Genomic DNA, 21,212 nt, shown 5'->3' with positions numbered 1-21,212 from the left:
GCAAGAAATTTATCTCTCTTTTGCTAAAAAAACTTTAGTTCGCATACTAGTCATAGCACATGTTTAGAGGTTTTTCAACGAATCTGCATGAGACGAGACCTGCAAATGACACAATACTGAAAGTTGAGCTTACACCAGGAGTCGAATCTGGTATCATCCTAAAACAAAAAAAAAATCCTAATGGCTGACTACTTTAATGCTCATAAATCATTCTAATGTAAAAATTTTTGGTCAGCCCGGCCCCCTAGACTCCCCGTGGATACGAGCCTGTGTGATTCCCCACCCTCGAACACAATTTTCTGGAAGAAAGCCTCTATTCTTCCTTTTGTCTGTCTAGTTTACTGAAAACATGAAAAACAAACTAGGTCACAGAGCATAGAGTTGGAAATGATGGACATGTTGCATTGCAGACATATTTCGTACCGTTGGTGATTTTGGGAGGTTTTCCAGGGACAAAATTCACCTCGGAGTTATATCTCCTATGGTGCTCAATATGAGTTGAGTTGATTTTGTCGTCCCTTTCAGCAGCGAGGCTATATAAGACGGGACCTACTGATTAATTGACAAACCCGAACTACATGAGCTCTCACCGGAATCGAACCCGGGTCTCTCACGCCAAAGGCACGTACGCTAACCACTTAGACACGAAGAAGCTCGGAGCTCATATTAGAAAAGAAGAAAGCACATTATGGGAATTTCAGTGCAGACAACTAAGTACGACGACTGTTAAAAGAATATTTTTCATCTTGAATATATTGTAATAATGGTCAATCTTATTCGATAATGTCATTTTTTAAAAAATAGCATTCTCTTTTCTGTAACTTACTACAGTATACAAGTTAAATTTCACACACTGTGCAAAAGAGGGGAGGGATTACAACGTACGATGGGCTTCGTTCGCTTCCTATCCGATGGACAAAACCTTTCTTGTAAAATTCAGCGTTTCAAAGAACCTGTGTGGTTGCTGATAGCTACACATAAATTGACAGAATTTTAGTACTGTCTGTCTGAAGCAAAGTCAATTTTAGTACTGAAGCTGCCTGAGGCAAAAAAGCAAGCACACCGCAGGCGTGGTGGCTTCTGTGCCTCGTAACATTGTGTTTAAAAAAACAGACACAAGGCCACTCTTCAGTTCTTGCAACTGATAAGGCTTTTTTTCTTTTACAAAAATCATATTGTTGTTTGAAGCATCTTTATTCCTTTCAAAAACAATATAACCAGATTCATGGGAACCCACAGCAATTGTAATAAAAGTTGAAAAAATATCTGTATCATTCAGATACTTTATTATTATTATTTTTATTATTATTATTATTATCACATAATATTTTTCGTTAGTCCTCACAGCAATGAATACTTAGCAGCAGGGGTTAAAGTGCGTGGGAACGCGGGGGACCCTATCCCCACCTCCAAAAAACTGTGTACGGCGTCCTCCCACTTCCTAAGCAATTACAATGGGCAAAGATAGACATGGGGGATGGCGTGACGTCATGCTGCTACCTACCGTACCCCTACCCAGACAGCACAATGCACGTACAATATCCGTATAGTACATGTACAATTGCACGGATGCAACATGTGCAGCATCTGTATAAATGCACGCCTGTACATGTGATGCACATATACATCACAAGTCCTATTCAACATCTTCACGTGCACAGGACATGTGCAGTGCACACGTCCTGCACAAATGATTTCCACGTTCCGCACAGTTGATTTACACGTTACACGTATTCGATTTACATGTAGTGCACAGGTGATTTACATCTAGGACAGCGGTGATTTACACGTAGCACACAGGTGATTTACACGCAGTACCCAGATGATTTACATGTAGGAAAGAGGGGATTTACATGTAGCACATAGGTGATTTACATGTACGATAGAGGTGATTTACACGCAATACCCAGGTGATTTACATGTAGGACAGAGGTTATTTACATGTAGAACACAGGTGATTTACACGCAGTAAATGCACAATTGCACGGATGCAACATGTGCATTATCTGTATAAATGCACGCCTGTACATGTGATGCACATAAGCGTCACAGGTCCTATTCAACATCTTCACGTGCACAGTACATGTGTATTGGACACGTCCTGCACAAGTGATTTACGCCTTCCGCACAGTTGATTTACACGTAGCACGTATTTGATTTACATGTAGGACAGAGGTGATTGACATGTAGTACATGTACAATTGCACGGATGCAACATGTGCATCATCTGTATAAATGCACGCCTGTACATGTGATGCACATATACATCACAAGTCCTATTCAACATCTTCACGTGCACAGGACATGTGCAGTGCACACGTCCTGCACAAATGATTTCCACGTTCCGCACAGTTGATTTACACGTTACACGTATTCGATTTACATGTAGTGCACAGGTGATTTACATCTAGGACAGCGGTGATTTACACGTAGCACACAGGTGATTTACACGCAGTACCCAGATGATTTACATGTAGGAAAGAGGGGATTTACATGTAGCACATAGGTGATTTACATGTACGATAGAGGTGATTTACACGCAATACCCAGGTGATTTACATGTAGGACAGAGGTTATTTACATGTAGAACACAGGTGATTTACACGCAGTAAATGCACAATTGCACGGATGCAACATGTGCATTATCTGTATAAATGCACGCCTGTACATGTGATGCACATAAGCGTCACAGGTCCTATTCAACATCTTCACGTGCACAGTACATGTGTATTGTACACGTCCTGCACAAGTGATTTACGCCTTCCGCACAGTTGATTTACACGTAGCACGTATTTGATTTACATGTAGGACAGAGGTGATTTACATGTAGTACATGTACAATTGCACGGATGCTACATGTGCATCATCTGTATAAATGTACGCCTGTACATGTGATGCACATAAGCGTCACAGGTCCTATTCAACATCTTCACGTGCACAGTACATGTGCAGTGCACACGTCCTGCACAAGTGATTTACGCCTTTCGCACAGTTGATTTACACGTAGCACGTATTTGATTTACATGAACGACAGAGGTGATTTACATGTAGTACATGTACAATTGCACGGATGCAACATGTGCATCATCTGTATAAATGTACGCCTGTACATGTGATGCACATAAGCGTCACAGGTCCTATTCAACATCTTCACGTGCACAGTACATGTGCAGTGCACACGTCCTGCACAAGTGATTTACGCCTTTCGCACAGTTGATTTACACGTAGCACGTATTTGATTTACATGAACGACAGAGGTGATTTACATGTAGTACATGTACAATTGCACGGATGCAACATGTGCATCATCTGTATAAATGTACGCCTGTACATGTGATGCACATAAGCGTCACAGGTTCTATTCAACATCTTCGGATGCGCAATACCTACCATGCACACGTCCTGCACAAGTGATTTACACCTTCCGCACATTTGATTTACACGCAGTACCGAGAGGATTTTCATGTAGGACACAGGTGATTTCCTCGTAGTGTAGAGGTGATGTAAAAGCATATTAGAGATACAACGAAAAAAAAGGAGTTTATATATTTGGTGCCTTACGCAGTTCAAATACAACATTGTAAACGTCTTCTTGAAAAGTAACAGAGTTACATGTAACGAAAAAGCAATTATATACTTACCCAAAATTACTGACTCGTGCACTACTCTACCGCACCATTAACGTTCCAGGTCAGTAATCCCAAAGTTCTATATTCCAATCCCCCCCCCTCAAAAGGCAGCTACAGCATATTCTCGTCACCTGAAGACGAGACAATATGGTACTCTGACGAAACTTTATCAGTAGCGTATATATTAACAAACCACTGTCACGAGCATTTAGACAATATTTTTCTTTCTTCCTACACATATATCATTATAGACTTTTCATTTTGCTATGCAGCATATTGGGTATCGTACCATTAGGGCCTGGAAGTTGAAGACCTTACCTAAAAAAATTTTTAAAAAGCCTAAACATATTAAGAAAATGACCTAAATTTGGAAAAAAATACTTAAAATATGATAAAATCAATAATGATACACTTAATGTGTATAATATTTAAATAATACACAATTCTGGTGATATGTTGAACAGAAAAAAAAATTGCAAATTTGCATTTTCGTCGCCCTGTTTCTGCTGTTCATTTTGAACTACTTGGAGGACAATCCTCACAAGCATCTACTGTCTGGTCATACCTACTATACCTGCTCCAGTCATTCAAGGGTTCCTATTGTCAGAGATTATTACAGAAAACTATGTTTAAGAGTTTCTAATTGAGAATGGGCAGCAAAACTGTAGTTGAAAAAAGGTCAAGTACCAAAACCAGCTGTTAAGACTTAAAGGGAAATGGGGACCAATAAGCCAAATATGACTTAAAACTAAGCATTTTCTGGCCTAAAATGACCCGAAATTAACATATATTATGGTGTTCCTCTTACCTTCGGGCACTTGGGAAAAACTATCTTTAACTTCCGACCCCTATATATGATACTGAAAATATTAAGAAAGAAAAAACTCATACTTGTCTGAATAATTAGGTTCTGAACTTATAAACAGTTGTGGTTTGCATATATATTTTTTTCTTTTAATACAGTGCTTGGTTTGTCAACATAGCTTTTACATAGTATGATTTCATCAAAAGCCATCATGGAGCTATTTCAGATTTAAAATATATGCTTGATAAAGCAAAGTGGCCTCAACTCAATCACAAGTGAAACTAGATTTTAAACAAAATCCAAGTGCAAAAATGTTTATATATTCTATTAACCGTAACTTGGTGCAACTCCGCTGTAATTTTATGGAAATAGTAGGTATTACAACATTGATAACAACTGATTATATATATATCTATACATTTATTTCTTATTAAATATAAAAAGTAATCTACAAGATGGTTGTAGTTTTTTTTTCTTTCTTTTAATTTACTTTCTCCGATAAATCCTTGGCCTCAGTCCTCTGCATCCTGTAAAGAGAAGTTTTAAAAGTAATACAGTAAGTGCAGACACTAAATCAATCTATTTAAACTAAATCACAGTCATATTCTTAGCATAGTTTGAGATTAAGAATTTAAATATGGTCCATCCAAATTATACATGCCATACCATTTTCTCCAGAAACAAAGCTAAAGACTACCATTTAAGCTCAATAAATCACCACCATCAGCATCTCTGAAATAAGATTTCTTAGGGTATTGAATCAATTCCAGTAAGAGTATTTAAATTAGCAATTTGAAAACGAGGCTGGCTTTTTATCGACAGGTGGCAATCCTGTGCAAACGTGTGTTGAAAACACTGGTAGAACATCTCATGAGTAAATGGTACTAAATGCACTGACCTTGAATGACATTGACAAGTGTGGGTTTAAGTACACGTAAAACTGAGTTATTACAACAGGAGTAAATGTATGAGCATGCTTGTTCACCCCGTGCTCATTCGTACGGACAGTGAAGAATGAGAATAAACTCAAGACTGGATGCAGTAAGAACTATGAGAAGTGAATTTGGTAGAGAAATTGAGGTGAATGTTCACGGATGATCGAAACACTACACTTCGAATGCCTTCTGAAAAGTTCAAAATGAAGACGAAAGCTGTGAGGCAACGCATAACGAAGAAAAATCTAGCACAAATGGAAGTTTTATGTTACCTAAGCTACGGGAAGTGGGTTGAAAGTAAGAAACAATATTCAGAGAAGCAAGCAAGATGAAAAAGATTTATTTTTGTGGCATGAACAACCAATAAAAACGTTGCCTTTTCCATATTATCAATTGTATATAACTGGCTGATCTCTACCACGTTATGCAAGATAGGCAGAAGTATATACAGTAGTGCACTCTGTATTCCTCTCTGCGAGCGGCCGAGGATGGTTTAGAGTATGAAATGCAAATAAGTTACGTACCTGCCCTTGAAATTATATTCATTTTCATACAAATTAAACGTTATAGGGGTTCAGATCCGACGGACTTCCTGTCAGTGCGCCCCTGACTTATATGACTCACAGTGAAACAAATTTATAAATCTTATTGCTATCAAGTACAATGGCATTATTAATAAATGTTTTTAGATATTCATATTTCAAGTCATGTTACTAGATACTGAGACACTGGAAGACTAAGTACTGCTTAAAATTTAACCCAAAATATGCAAAAACACAGTGGCAAATTTGTGTAAGAAAAAAAGATCCTATATCCTAGATAAGCGATCGGCAAAATCCATATTCTCTGTCTGCGTGCCTGTAAATCGAATAGTGCAATGACGGGACATCGGATTATCCTCCTTCCTAACTCAGCGTTGCAATCCTGACGTAAAGGTTTCTTCTTTTTTTCAACTAATATAATGTACATTTTGAATTTAAACAATACTAGTAAGATTCTTAAGAAACATTTCTTTTACTATCAATGAGTCAATTTCTTTTTATCATCAGGTGGTACAGTGTTCCACATAAATATCGCAACTCTATAGTAGTACAATACTTTAATTTATGCATTTGAAATCAATATTTCGCTGGTTACCTGCCTATCAGGCGTTAGTTTAAGGTTAGATTGATTATGCAGCAACCTGCAGAACATTGATTTCAAATGTATTGCATAAGATAAAATCTTAAAACTGTAGTCGAGTTGCGATATTTATATTGAACACTGTACAAGACGAAAAAAAAAAAATGAAATGTTCCTCTCTTTTCCGTCGATATTAACCTTTAAAAAAAAAAAAAAAAAAGTTTGTTTGTGTCATATAAGTCTACAAATTTCTAATAGTTTGTAAAATACATAATCGTTCTCGCAGAATAAGAAAAAAGTCTTAAAGATCATGAAATCTCAAACACCCCCGAATCGCCCAGTTTTGTTCTAGTGTCCCCTTTGAAAATGAGAACGCCGCTGGAGAGCGTTAATATACACGTTGAGAATAGGTGCGTATAAATTATAGAGAATAAAGTTGAAAGAATGACTGCGTCAAAGGTTTTTTTTCTGCTTATAAATTACCTACGAGAGCAAACACATTTTATACTCCGTTAGCTACTCGCACATATTTCAAGGTAAAAGCACAGTTCCGCACCTCCTTGCCCGCTAGGTCCCAAGTATGCAAAAATGTCCGCCCTGTTGCCGACTTCTGATGTAGATTATAGTGACAATTTAAAGCTTGGAGACCACTTGTTAACCGTTCTTATTTTGAAAACTGCTGCAAAATTGCATGTAAATATTAAAATAAAGGCTTACGAATACATGAAAACCAAACATCAGAGGTGATACGTACCTTCGTGACCTCCTTGTTTTGGCGTGGTGCAGCCAATCACTTATCGCTTCCCTGATTTGCTCCTCCGAACACTCAGGATATAATTTCTTTGCAGATGCTAGAAAAAAATGTACATATGACTATGTTGATATATATGAAATTATACATTCATTAGTAAACTTAAATCCTAAAATAAGAACATCAAAATTGAGAAAGAGAAACCCTAACAACAATTTTGGTATGCAATCCTTTTCCGTCTGAATGATACCTTGGTAATGAGATATTTGCTGTATTTACGAGAGTATAATACTTCACGCAATTTTTATACGGAACAGATAAAGAAAAACTATTTCGCATACAGCATACAGAGAAGTTTATGCTCCGATTTTCCCCCCCTCCCACTGCCTCTCTGTATTGAAGATTACTGAAATTGTCATTCCCAGCAGTGAGTCACTCACCACACCAATGACTCCCCTCTCAATCTAATTGACATTTTTATCATTTGCAGCAATTGTCAGTGACTTTTTAAGTAAATAAAAAAGTGCAGTCATTACAAAGCATATACGACGTATGATATTTTCGTCTTACAAGTTTAAATAATGTGGGGAGAGGATTGGAAATATTTTGTGTGATCTGGAATTGAACCAACGGCCATGTTTCACATGCCTTTCAAAATTATTGTTTATAATGAGAATCATTGTTTTAAGGTAATAAAATTTGGAACAATTCAGCGGTATAATTGAGTAAATATAGTAGAATTTTATGGCTTCTACTAACGCCAGAAAAAGAACCTATCAAATTAAAAATTCCTCACTTATTGAAATAATTAAACATAACTGTACTCATCTCACTTTTCTTCTGTTTGTTTTGTTTTTGGTGGGGTCTGTGTTACTACAAACACTCAACTTACATTCTATTGCAAAACAGTATATTTTATATCAAAGAACAATTTGTTACTCAAAAAGAAACAATATACAGGGTGCTTCAGGAGGAAAGGTCAATAATTTGAGAGGCGGTCAGATTTGTCGACTACAACAATCAAGTTTACATAAACATATACGTTTTAAACCTTTGTTTCAGATATATCACTACATGAAGTTTAATGCATGGTGACAAGGGTACACTGCAATTATGTTGAAATGCGTACTGTGATACTATAAGACACGAGAATGGTAACTAATGTAAAGAGGACTGAGGAGGATACTACAGGATTAACACTACTCATAATTGGCACCAATGGTCCGCGGAAAACCAACATGCTTCATGCGAACAGTTACCAGATGGAACTTTCGTGTTGACAGTGCACCATACCTTCATCTTTTGCAAAATACTTTCCCTCCGTATTTGGAGGATAGTATTCTTTCTACGCATCATGTGATACCAAATGGACGGTGAACCGTTTTCACTCGACTATCACCCAGTGCCTTCACGCAAAATACTAGTCGTTGGATTGGATGTTTTGGGCTAGTCTAATGGCCACCTAGGCACCTGTTCTAACACCCTTGGGCTACTGTATGGGTGGTTGAAAGAAAAGGTGTACAGTGTTGGTAAATAACAGCGGGAACATAAAATTAATGAAACTGTTTCAACGTAACTCCAATGTACACATTTCCTTGTCCACATGTACCAAATTCATATAGTAATATCCCTGAAACAAAGTTTATATGGACTTCTTGTTCTGGACATGCTTGAGCACAACCTAATTATTGCCCTTTCCCAATAAACACCCTATAAACTATCAAGCATTGAAGACAATGCGATCACGATTAAAAAAAAAAAATGCACAAAAAAATCTTACCAACAATAAACTTGTAGGTTTGTGTCTCCACAAACGACAGCTTCCTCACACAATTTATTCCCGACTTTCCTGTGAGGCTATACAGCTCAGCAACTTCATCCACCACGACACGACGAAGAATATTCTGTGCTAGTTGTTTTGGAGTTTTTCCACCACTCGCCAACATTTGAAACTGAAAGTAACATGGTATCGATTGTGCTGTGTTAATGCAGCGAACAAATTTCATGCATATAAATAATATTTTTCAATATTTAGTTAATGTTAGAGCAAATAATCACCATAAATTATTTCTTGTGATTAAGTTATCTGCCAAGGTTACATATCTTTTATATGATGTGAAATGTGGTGGCAAAAATAAATCAGCAAATCTGATGAAAACTAGGATCCAATTTGGATAGATTAATACATCTTACTTTTAAACAATCAATGTTATTGGTAGTTTTTTTTTTTTTTTTTTTCAATGTTACTTTCGTTTGTTTGCTGAAGAAACCAATCTAGGAAATGCATTACATTTTTTGCCAACTCCACTGTTTTTACTTCATAGAGCATGTGGAGGAATGTAGTACTATCCGAGTTCCCATGATCGCTAAAGAAGATAATTCTTTAATGTGTGACTTTTTGAATGTGTCTTAATTCTGCAAATTTGATAAAATTATACATATACATAGTCAATATACACATACATTCTTAGTTGTTGAAAACTTTTTACACAATTTAACTTATAGAAAAAAACATGCATACGGATGAAACGTATTTAATAACTTCAAAATGTCAACTCTTACGACAATTTAGTATTCAGCACCAATGTTGTAAATGTCAAGTTTTTGTCTTACACATGAATATAGAAGCGAACAGTCAATATAAAAGTGAGCAGAAAGTGAAGTTTAATTTCAGAGCACAATAAGATAAATAACAGACACTCAATATTCTATTATTACAATGAAATAGTGAGAGTAGCAATATAAAAAGTATCATACAAACATCCCTTTCAAATTAATACAATTGCCATGACTTCAGAAAAATATGTATTTCGTAAATTCACAACCTTACTCATGCAAAGCGACGAATTTTTTTTTTTTTTTTTTTTTTTTTTAATTTAATAAGTTAGAACACTGAAATAGAAGATTGACGGACTGTGCCATCAGTACTACTTTTAGTTGTTTATATTCACAATGAGGAGTATTAATGGTGCTATCTAGTAGGAAAAAAAAAATAACAATGGTAAATCTCATACAGGATGTACGCGAATCTGAACCTATAAAGTGGAGATAATCTATGTATCTCCGGAAAACTTAGGTCAAAGTTAGATCAAATTCAGTCACCAAAAATCGGGAGCATTCTGCTAGGGAGCGCTACATAACTAATTTCTGTGAAAACAATTTATTTTCTGAAATGTTATAAAGTCTATAAATGTCTACTCACGTAATATTGTCTTGGTTGCTCATTATAGGTAACTATTTCAGACTCCTGGATTTTTCACCTTTGTGCTCTAGAAAAGATACAACAGAGCTTCTAACAACATTGAGGATTTTCATTGACTTTCAATGGAAATCTTGAAGTTCCAGAAAGTTCTCGTCAGGACGTTTTCCGTGACCTTTTCAGGACGTTTTTACGAAACACTTTTATTTCCAGGGTTTCCAGGACGCGTGTGGACCTTGCATATTATGTACAGCAATATTGGAAGACGTTGGGATATGTTGGTGAATACCAACACACCTTAATGCCGAAACAATACTGCTGCACACACTGCTGAAAGAAAATGCTAACACAGCTTGCGTTACAAGAGTCTGGAGCACGGTAAGGTTCCTCAGCTAAGCTTCATTGAGGAAGAATAAGCACATAGGAAACAGAAAAAAAAAATGAACAGAGGAGGATAGTAAAGAGCAAATTTTTAAAAAAAAAGTAATAGTGAGGATTAGTGACTTGTCCCTTAAAAAATGCTATGACTTATTTAGCATATTGCTAATATGTAGCAACTTAAATCATCACTGGAACTGTCTTTGGCTTGTATTTTTAATAATGCAATCACTAAAAATATAGGAAATATAGGAGAAGATTAAAATATAGGACAAATATACACACATTTCCAAACAAATAAGAAAAAATAGGAAAAAGAGGACAGCTGGGAGCCCTGCATAACATCACTTAGGAACTAGTGTGTGCCTTATTCAAATATCCATGTTTCAGAATCGTGCGGCATTTGCGCATTAAAGCTTAGAGAGGCATTTCGGAAATGCTCCGGAAATTTGAAGTACTAATCAACTGCCTCTACAGAAATTGATGCGCAAATGCCGCACGATTCTGAAACGTGGATATTTGGATAGGACACATACTAGTTCCTATGTGACGCTTTGACCCGACCACGATTGGTCCCATAGTACTGGAGCCATGGATCCTTAAAGTTAATTTTCTCACGTTTTCGGTAGTGTAACACCTAACAGTTGTACAACGTATTTAGCGCCATACTAATATATATAAATTAACTGGCCCGTGTGGACAAATAATAAATATCTCATGGCGTTTGTCGTATACATAATTAAAAACTTCCTATTAGTTTCCAAAAATAGCGGAAAAATTATAGTATGTAGATACGACCTAGTTTCCCACATTTAAGAAAATGAAAGTATTATGAAAGAAAACACTTCAATTTTTACCATATCTTTCTTACATATTACTACACAGTTATTTCGCGTCAAATCACATTTGTAATATGCTCAAATTTAAATTTTGTGTGTTCTCAAAACAAGTTTTAAAGTCAAATCTAGCACACACAATCCATTTACATTATTGTGGACAATTTAGTTTCAATTCACTATTTGGGAGGCGCGGTGGCTCAGTGGTAGAGCGTTCACCTCTGGTGCTTGGGGTCCCGGGTTCGATCCCAGCCCCCGCCAAGTGAGCTTTGTGGTGGACAAACACCGTGCTCGTGGGTTTTCTCGGGGTACTCCCGTTTTCTCCCACTTTCTTCATTCCACCATTTTACTCATCTCTCATTATCACCGTCTCCTTTAGCCTAACCGGCATAACCGTGGGACGTAAAACTCAAAGATTTCATTTCATTTTTTCAATTCACTATTTACAAAGATTCATAAGTGACTATGAAAAATTTAATAGCAGTGAAGGAAAAAATATCCTAACTAGATAACACTCATAAATCATTCAAACTCAGCTCTTTTTTGATAAGATTGTGCTTTTTCTCGTACTACTTTATTTTTTGTAAGAATCTACATAACGGGTTAAAGACATGACTGAACAGAGCTTTGATTTTTTTGTGAAGTGCAAATTTCGTGCATTATTACAGAGAGAGAGAGAGAGAGAGAGAGAGAGAGAGAAATGACAATAGCATAACAGACAACAGGGCGCAAAATTTCAAAGTCAGACTCACTCGCCAATACAAAAATGATGGTCGCCAGTATCTCTCACGTACAAATTATGAGAGGTCCCCCTCCCATGGTCCTTGGTTTGACAAAGAGATTGCATTCGGGCATAAAATTTGAAACCAAGTTATCTATTCTAGGCACTGGGCTATCCCCCAGCTGTTCTAGCTTCAAAGACATCCAAGAGAAATTGTCCATTTGGACACGAAACCGGGGTTAACTGGTCACAAATGTGATTGCCGACTCACTCACGAAGGACTCTTGATAAAAATACGTTGTACTGATCTTTACATAAGCTTGCTTGTTAATAGCTATAATTGTCAAGAGTAGGGATGGCCAGAACCGGTTCCTGTTGGAACAGTTTTTCGGGTCTGAACGGATCCGGTTCTAGAAGATCCGGTTCAACAACCGGTTTTTCGGATCCAGGTCCGGAACCGGTTCTTCGGATCCAGGTCTGTAACCGGTTCTGGAACTGGGTTTTCGGATCCAGGTCTGGAACCGAAACTTTGTGACGATCCCTACACTAAACACGAGCTGCTGGAAGGCTGTGAACAGTGTGCTAGATGAAATGGTGGAAGCGACAGGCAGGCACCCAGGTGGCGGCCGCTTGTCTCATTTAGCTAAATTAACTGGGTAACTGGCAAACTTAATGGTTAAACAGGCAAATTGGCCAACTCATTTGGCTAAACACTCACTGGTGGACCAAAATAAAAACAAAAAACACTGGTGGACCAAAATAAAAACAAAAAAAAACTGGTGGACCAAAATTGTTTTCTGGGGGCACAAGAGAGTTTGGGCGGGGAGAGCACAAGCGCATGGTCCTCTTTGCAGTGTTTTGAAGGTGAAATTTGTGGCTCCTTTACGGGTCTTTGGGGGCTTTCGGATCCAAGTCTGAAACCGGTTCCTAAGAACCGGTTCTGGAACCGGAACTTTGTGGCCATCCCTAGTCAAGAGTCATTTCAGAAGGACTAAAAGACAAACAGTTACACAAGTAAAAACATTATACAGAATTATATATATAAATCGGGAAACTCCATTGGGAAAATCCTGTTATTTAAATGTATTTGTGTGTAAAATTTGAAGGTCAACATATCATAATCACTAGGCTAAAACTGAGGTATTAAATTAAAAATTGGGTATGTAGATATTCAATAAAATTAAAACAAAGTGAAATCCAAGCTGATGTTGGAAGCTACGTAGGCAGTTGATAAATTTTGCCAATTTCTATCAATATGTTTAAGCAGCCTTGGCTTCTTTATAAAACAAGTAGAAATATATAACTTGGTTTCATTTCGTATGTTTAGGCTTAAATTCCTTATGAAATACCAACGTTATCACGGAGAAGACTTTCGCTTAAAGAGACACCTCGAATTGCTACTTGCTTTACACCTGAAAGATGGACCGAGAATTGAACACGGGACCCCTCGATTAAAAGGTGAAAAGTAGATAAACGTAATGCGGATGGTTTGATATGTGGAAACGTCACCATAAAGTTCACACGATTTAAACATTTTTCTTTTTTTTTTTTTTCTTGTTTAAACCATTTTTTTTTTTTTTTTTTTTTTCTGAAAAACCAGCTGGTTTAAACCAACCCTGCCTCGCAGAGTTATCTTTTGTGAAGTAAGTCACAGTGGAGATGTTACATGTGAGACCTACAGTAAAGAGTTGCCCTTAAGCTATATCCTGAATCAATTCGATCTATATTCAGATATCCTTTTTAAATATTGCATGTTGCAGTAAGGTCTTCAAAAAAATGCTTGTATGGGTTCACTCGAGCAGGCGGTTCTACCGAAAACAAAATTTATAGGTAAAATACGATGTGAAACACTTTTCGTAAAAGAAGCAGAGTGTAAATATAAGTAATTTCTGTCAGTGGATATCATATTGAAATACATTTTCAATGGTAGTGAACGTATTCTACATGTAACTATTTACTGAAGCGGAAGAATACAAGAATGCGAAGAAGGTGAAAATAAACTGCGGGAAAGTTCCGTTCGTGTTAGCAATGGACGACTGCGATAGATATAATGTAAGCATACGATTAGAGAGCGTCGATACGTGTGATAAAGAGCGTCGTATTATAGTTTTTCAAGCGTCATGGTAAGTGTAGAAAAGTAAACATTCAGAGCATACGAATTTCTCCTCGCAGCAGACCATTTGTACGCGGGAAAGCAGTGAAGCCATTTTGAAATTAAGAATTACTACTATTATATAAGTGCTTTTGAAGGTAAAAATTATTGCAGATATTTAATGTATGTTTTCACTATCCTCGTTTATGCGTATGCCCTTGTTGCTGACCCGCCTGCTCCCTACGAACGCACCCCTTTGATCCGCTCGGGCCTCCTGCTGCGCTCCTGCCCTGATTCGGTTAGATAGCATTCGTGCTTTTTAGTGGCCACCTAGACAAGTTGGTTCGTGGTTTATGCATTAGCTCCTCATTTAGTGCATGTTCTGCAAAAAGAAACCGGAAAATGCAATAAATGCGTGTAAATTTCATAGAACCGTTTGCTCGAGTAATGCCTTTATACCTTTCTTAAAAGATGGCTCAAGAAAAATACATGCATACGATCAGGTTCTATTTTAACGGCAAGGTTCTTGATTACTGGTCCCTTCCCATTGAGCAGTAATAAAGACAGAAAACAACGTGCCCTGCGGGGTTCTAACCCGCCTTCACTCGCTAACGCTCGCTCGGCAATACTGTATAAGTTAAATGCATAAACTTAGTACAGAAAGAAACCTACCCAGCTACTAATCTATATGGGGGACCAGTAATCTAGAACCTTCCCTATTTTAACTATTACCCCTAATTCCCATTCTGGATTTGGTAATGATACTAGCATACCTTGATTTGATTGTAAATTATCTCGGAGGTTCTGCCGTTGGAACACTACCTCCTTTCAAATGTAGGGTTATGTATGCATAATTTATTTCATGTTAAAAGGACTACGTGATAATGACTCTTGCAGATCTTTCTTTAAAGAGATGCAAATCATGACAGTGCCTTCAATGTATATCTATAGCTTCAATGTCCCCTCCAAAAACATAAAATGTCAACTAATAAATACTGCTTGAGAAGAACAGGATGCATGTGTATACGGCAACATTAACACCAGTTTTATTATTTAAACGGGTGCTTTATTAAATTTTACAAATTACAGTAAAATTAAGTTCATCACTCACCTGATTATAATATAATGTTGAATTCTTCGCCTTCAACAACATTGGACAAACACCACCACACCACAGCTCCTACCCGACCACACAAATAAGCGCGCCGTGCATGGCTAATACACAGCTCCAACCAGTGCGCATGCGTGATTCGAAATAAAAATTAAATTAATAACTAATAGAGAAAAATAATATTTTACTTCCAAACAATAATAATCTTATTAAGATTATTATATTTACATATCTTTTTGTATGTATATAATCAGACACATGTCTATTCGGTTCTCACGTCATTTATTACATCAAAGCGAACACTGCACATTTTTTATGCTACTGAGAGAGCCTATTTATAGCGTGTTGATTTATCTGATTGAATATTTATTCCAATGTACTTAAGCCTTCGAAAAATGCAGGTTACATTATATTGTTTATTTAGAATGAGTAATATAATAATTTTTAAAAAATTGAACTTTCAATTAAAAATACTATAGCCATATTTAATGTAAATATTAGCAGAATGAAACTAAATACACTTGCACGGTATTACGAATGTGTCATACACATGTGCAGTAGCTGTGCAAATGCACATGTGCACACAACGGCTTAAGCACGGGTTATATAAATGTGTACTGCATCCACGCAAATGCACATGTGTACATAACGGCTTAAGCACAGGTTATATAAATGTGTGCTTCATCCATGCTAATGCACATGTGCACATGCACTTCTTAATCACGGGTTATGTGCGTGTGCATCATCCACACAACTGCATATGTGCACATAACGGCTTAAGCACGAGATATACAAATCTGAGCTTCATCCATGATAATGCACATGTGCACGTGCACTTCTTAATCACGGGTTATGTACGTGTGCCTCATCTATGCAAATGCACATGTGCATATAACGGCTTAATGACGGGTTATATAAATGCGTTTTTCATCCATGCTAGTGCACATGTGCACGTGCACTTCTTAACCACTGGTTATGTACGTGTGCCTATTCTACGGAAATACACATATGCACGAAACGGCTTAAACACGGGTTATATAAATGTGTGCTTCATCCATGCAAGTGAACATGTGCACATACATAACTTAGTCACATGTTATGTGCGTGCGCTTCATCTACGCAAATGCACATGTGCATATCACGGCTTATGCACGGGTTATATAAATGTGTGTTTCATCCATGCTAATGCACATGTGCACATGCACTTCTCAATCACGGGTTATGTGCGTGTGCATCATCCACACAACTGCATATGTGCATATAACGGCTTAAGCACGTGATATACACATCTGTGCTTCATCCATGATAATGCACATGTGCACGTGCACTTCTTAATCACGGGTTATCTACGTATGCCTCATCTATACAAATGCACATGTGCATATAACGGCTTAAGGACGGGTTATATAAATGTTCGTTTCATCCATGCGAATGCATATTTGCACATGCACTTCTTAATCACGGGTTATGTGCGTGTGCTTCATCTAAGCAAACGCACATGTGCACATAGCGGCTTAAGCAGTGTTATATAAATGTGTGCTTCATCCATGCTAATGCACTTGTGCACATGCACTTCTTAATCACTGGTTATGTACGTGTGCCTCATCCACGCAAATGCACTTATGCACATAACGGCTTACGCACGTGTTATATTAATGCGTTTTACATCCATGCTAATGCACATGTGCACGTGCACTTCTTAATCACGGGTTATGTGCGTGTGCTTCATCTACGCAAACGCACATGTGCCCATAGCGGCTTTAGCACGGGTTATATAAATGTGCGTTTCATCCATGCGAATGCATATGTGCACATGCACTTCTTAATCACGGGTTATGTGCGTGTGCTTCATCCACGCAAATGCACATGTGCACATAACGGCTTAAGCACGTCTTATATAAATGCGTTTTAAATCCATGCAAATGCACATGTGCACGTGCACTTCTTAATCACGGGATATGTGCGTGTGTTTCATCTACGCAAATGCACATGTGTATATAACGGCTTAAGCACGGGTTATATAAATGTGTGCTTCATACATGCAAGTGCACATGTGTACATGCACTTGTTAATGACTGGTTATGTACGTGTGCCTATTCTACGCAAATGCACACGTGCATATAAAGCTTAAGCACGGCTTATATAAATGTGTGCTTCATGATAATGCACATATGCACGTGCACTTCTTAATCACTGGTTATATATATATATAAATGTGTGCTTCATCCATGCTAATGCACATGTGCACGTGCACTTCTTAATCACGGATTATGTGCGTGTGCTTCATCTACGCAAATGCATATGTGCACATAGCGGCTTAGGTACGGGTGATATAAATGTGCAGTGGCGGATTACCAAATAGGCCCACTAGGCACGTGCCTAGGGGCGGCAACTCTTGGGGGCGGCAAATCTTTTCTCCAGAATATATATAAAAAAAGTCTTACGTACGCAGTAACAATTTAGACCTTTGAAACCAATGTTTCAAATCAATGGTTTGCAACACTTTCGCTTCATGCGAAAGAAACCTTGGTGTATCGTATATGTGTTATCGAGAAATGTTTCGTCTGCTCTGCCTCCTTCACATTCGGATTGAGGCGTCAATCACTTTGTTTTTTTAACCCGTGCTGTGACTTTTATCGCTTGCAATGACAATAATGCAAGCCACCCACCCAATCTTAATGGTTTGTTTTTGTAAATAAACTGTCGATTTCTCACCACCCTTGCGAAACTAATGACTAGACGACAAAGAAGACTGTTTGAAACTATAAAAGACAGAGCGAAAGAAAATACAGACGGTCATTTTTGAGACTACTGTTAAGTGAGTTGGCGCATCTTTCGCATGGGCCTAAAAAGTGGTTGTTTCGTAAGTGTGTTATTAATCTATTCGGAGATATTTCTATTATATGCAGACGAGTATTGGTGCTTTGCAATAAATTATTACGCAGATATCTAATTCGATGCAACTAGTTTTTGCCTTACTGTATTTTCTGGTGCATTCAGTTGGTTGTTAGTGTGTTTGAGATTTGGTGGGTTTTTTAATATATTTTTTTACTTTTTTTATCCAGCAACATGAACAAACAAAATTAAGTGGTGCGCCTTATCGTAAACTTGCAAACGAAAAGCATGGAAGAGAGGCAACCTTACAGAAAAAGCATGGTACAGTGGATACATTTTCTTAGGCGGAAGGACAAGTGATTTTCGAAAGCAGTTCAGTAACTGAGGTGGAAGTGGTTACATCGGGTATTGTGAAACACCCTTCTGTTCCCCATGTAGACGCAGGCTGAAAGGTGTAACTATCTTTGTTATTTTGTCCTGATCTACTGTTTGGACAACAAACTGTCTTTAAATTTAGATTTTTATTCAGATTGCAAGTTCGGAAACACGACGGTGTGGCCCTCGGAAGAAAGTGAATATAATCGGATGTAGTCGATAAATCGGTTGTATACTCTACACAAGTTAAGTTTAATAACAATATTTAAAGTAAGGGATTGAGTATAGCCCGCTCCCCCCAGTGATTTTTAACGAATCATAATGATTCTAGCGATTCATACTAGTTCATAATGAATCGAAATCGCATGTATAAAGATTTAAGATGTAAATCTTGTGCTAAGGAAGCTGTAGGATAAGTAGTAGTAGTAGTAGTAGTAGTAGTAATAGTAGTAGCAGTAGTTAGTAGTAGTAGTAGTGATAGTAGCAATAGTAGTAGTAGTAGTAATATCAGTAGTAGCAGTAGTTAGTAGTAGTAGTAGTAGTGATAGTAGCAATAGTAGTAGTAGTAGTAGTAGTAGTGATAGTAGCAATAGTAGTAGTAGTAGTAGTAGTAGGAACGAGGTAGAAGCCCCGCAGGGGTTGGTTGGCTTCTGTTCTCGATATAAGTAGTAGTAGTAGCAGGCCCGTGCTGGGTCACTAACAAGGGCGGTGGACAAGTCTACCAAAAGGGCGCCCATACAAAAACCGATAATTTTTGAGAAAATGCAACAGCAGCCATACTCAAGAAAAACATGTCGGATCCAAAATCGTGCAAAAGGGAATGTCTATTATTTTTAGTCGTAGATTCCATTAGCGTACAATCGGATGTAGTGCAGTGGCGGTGCAAGGGTGACTCCCAAAGAAACTGAAATATTCCTTGTAGTATTTTATCAAACGTATGTATACACGAAACAGCTGTGAAGAATAACAGTTCACAGTCTGATATTGTCAACCGTTGATCGCATTGTAAAGATGACATTGCCGAAGCAAATTTTTCCGCGTGCGGTCAAACACACCTGAAATTTCGGAGGTGAATGCCGCAGCTATGCTAACTCGGGCTGTCGTGGCTAGTGTTGAATACAAAAGGCGTTTCATAACGCCCCAAATAAGAAATCAAGGGGCGTGAGGTTGGGTGAAAGAGGTGGTCATAACTCAGGTCAATCTCTCCCAATCCAACTGCGTGAGGTAGGGTGAAAGAGGTGGTCATAACGCAGGTCAATCTCTCCCAATCCAACTATCTGGGAATGTTTCATTAAAGTATGTCTGCATATACATGTCAAAATGTGCAGGTGCACTGTCATGCTGGAATTAATCCACTGTCTTATGTTCAAGTGCACATGTTCTAACAATTTTGGGAGAACATTACGTAAAAATAAATTATACGTACTCCCAAACTTGCAGGCCAGTAATAAATAAGGCCCTACCACAAAATTATCCACGATACTGCACAGCGCGCTCACTCTAAATCTCTCTGCTGATCGTTCACTAGAGTTGTATGTGGATTTTTACGCCCTACACATGGCTACTGCTAGTTTCAGGACGATCTTTGATCGTTCCCAGTACGCTGTCCACATGGTGCAATTTCCTCCGATTTCATATAGGTGAAATTGGAGAGACGCTATCTCCCGAAGGCGAATATGGAGGCGTGGAAAAAATACAGGGAAAGTTACGCTCGTATGAGGGCGACGGTTGCGATATAAACGCCTTGCCTCTGGGATATTTCCCCTTAACTTTCCATAAATGAGGTACATATATCTGCCAGCTCGTGAACAGGGTAATCTGCCATTGCGCAGGCACATACAGATTAACAAAATTAATTTTACTTAAACACCAACGTCTACAGGTTTACATCGCGTTAATACCTGGACACTACACTCTACCGTCATGCGCAACACTTCCTATCCTGTTATACAGCAATTCCCCAGAGTATCAGACACTGTATATCACTCACAAGTTGCGTCAGCTGCCTACTATAACACAGCCACGCTAATTTATGCCATCCACATCAAAACTGCAATACAGCCTTCCGCGAGCCATTTGCAAGTGGTATACAAGGGACGATAATTCCGTAAGTGCTGCTACATCTAAGCAAAAGTGACACATTCTCTTTCCTCCATGTTGGTATTTCATCCACCTCCAAAGAACGTAGAGAACGTCGAAAGAATATTTTCCACCATTTGTTGCATGTGTTTTCTTCTAGAAACAATTTTCTTCTAAAAAATTGTTCCACCAGTGACAAAATCAAAATATAAGTGGGCTACACTACAACACTATTTTGGTATATTCACAATAGGAATGTAGTTTTTCGTAGGTCAGAATTAAGGAGCGTTTTTCCAACTCCAAGAGAGGGGAAAAGCCCCTCGAAAGTATCCCTGGAAGAAGAA

General features: G+C 37.9%; 1 protein-coding gene across 3 annotated transcripts; it reads right to left on the bottom strand.

The window, feature by feature from the left end:
- Window positions 1–4,815: 4,815 nt before the first annotated feature.
- LOC145666553 (uncharacterized) lies at window positions 4,816–16,502 on the bottom strand. Of its 3 annotated transcripts, none has more exons than XM_081733879.1 (4): window positions 15,580–16,502; window positions 9,023–9,194; window positions 7,246–7,342; window positions 4,816–4,961 (listed from the first exon to the last, which is right to left on the bottom strand). In XM_081733879.1, exons 1-4 carry the CDS (start codon window positions 15,619–15,621, stop codon window positions 4,916–4,918), a joined length of 357 nt encoding a protein of 118 aa, XP_081590005.1. In that variant the 5' UTR covers window positions 15,622–16,502; the 3' UTR covers window positions 4,816–4,915. The 3 variants fall into 3 exon arrangements, with proteins under 3 accessions (XP_081590005.1, XP_081590006.1, XP_081590007.1); XM_081733880.1 differs by lacking the exon at window positions 15,580–16,502 and adding an exon at window positions 15,242–15,483; XM_081733881.1 differs by lacking the exon at window positions 15,580–16,502 and adding an exon at window positions 10,445–11,234.
- Between the last annotated feature and the right edge of the window lie 4,710 nt (window positions 16,503–21,212).

Source organism: Thermobia domestica, chromosome 12, assembly GCF_964235325.1.
Source record: "Thermobia domestica chromosome 12, izTheDome1.hap1.1, whole genome shotgun sequence".
NCBI classification, from domain to species: domain Eukaryota; kingdom Metazoa; phylum Arthropoda; class Insecta; order Zygentoma; family Lepismatidae; genus Thermobia; species Thermobia domestica.
The sequence above is the reverse complement of the archived record's forward strand: the minus strand, read 5'-3'. Positions and strand labels throughout refer to the sequence as shown.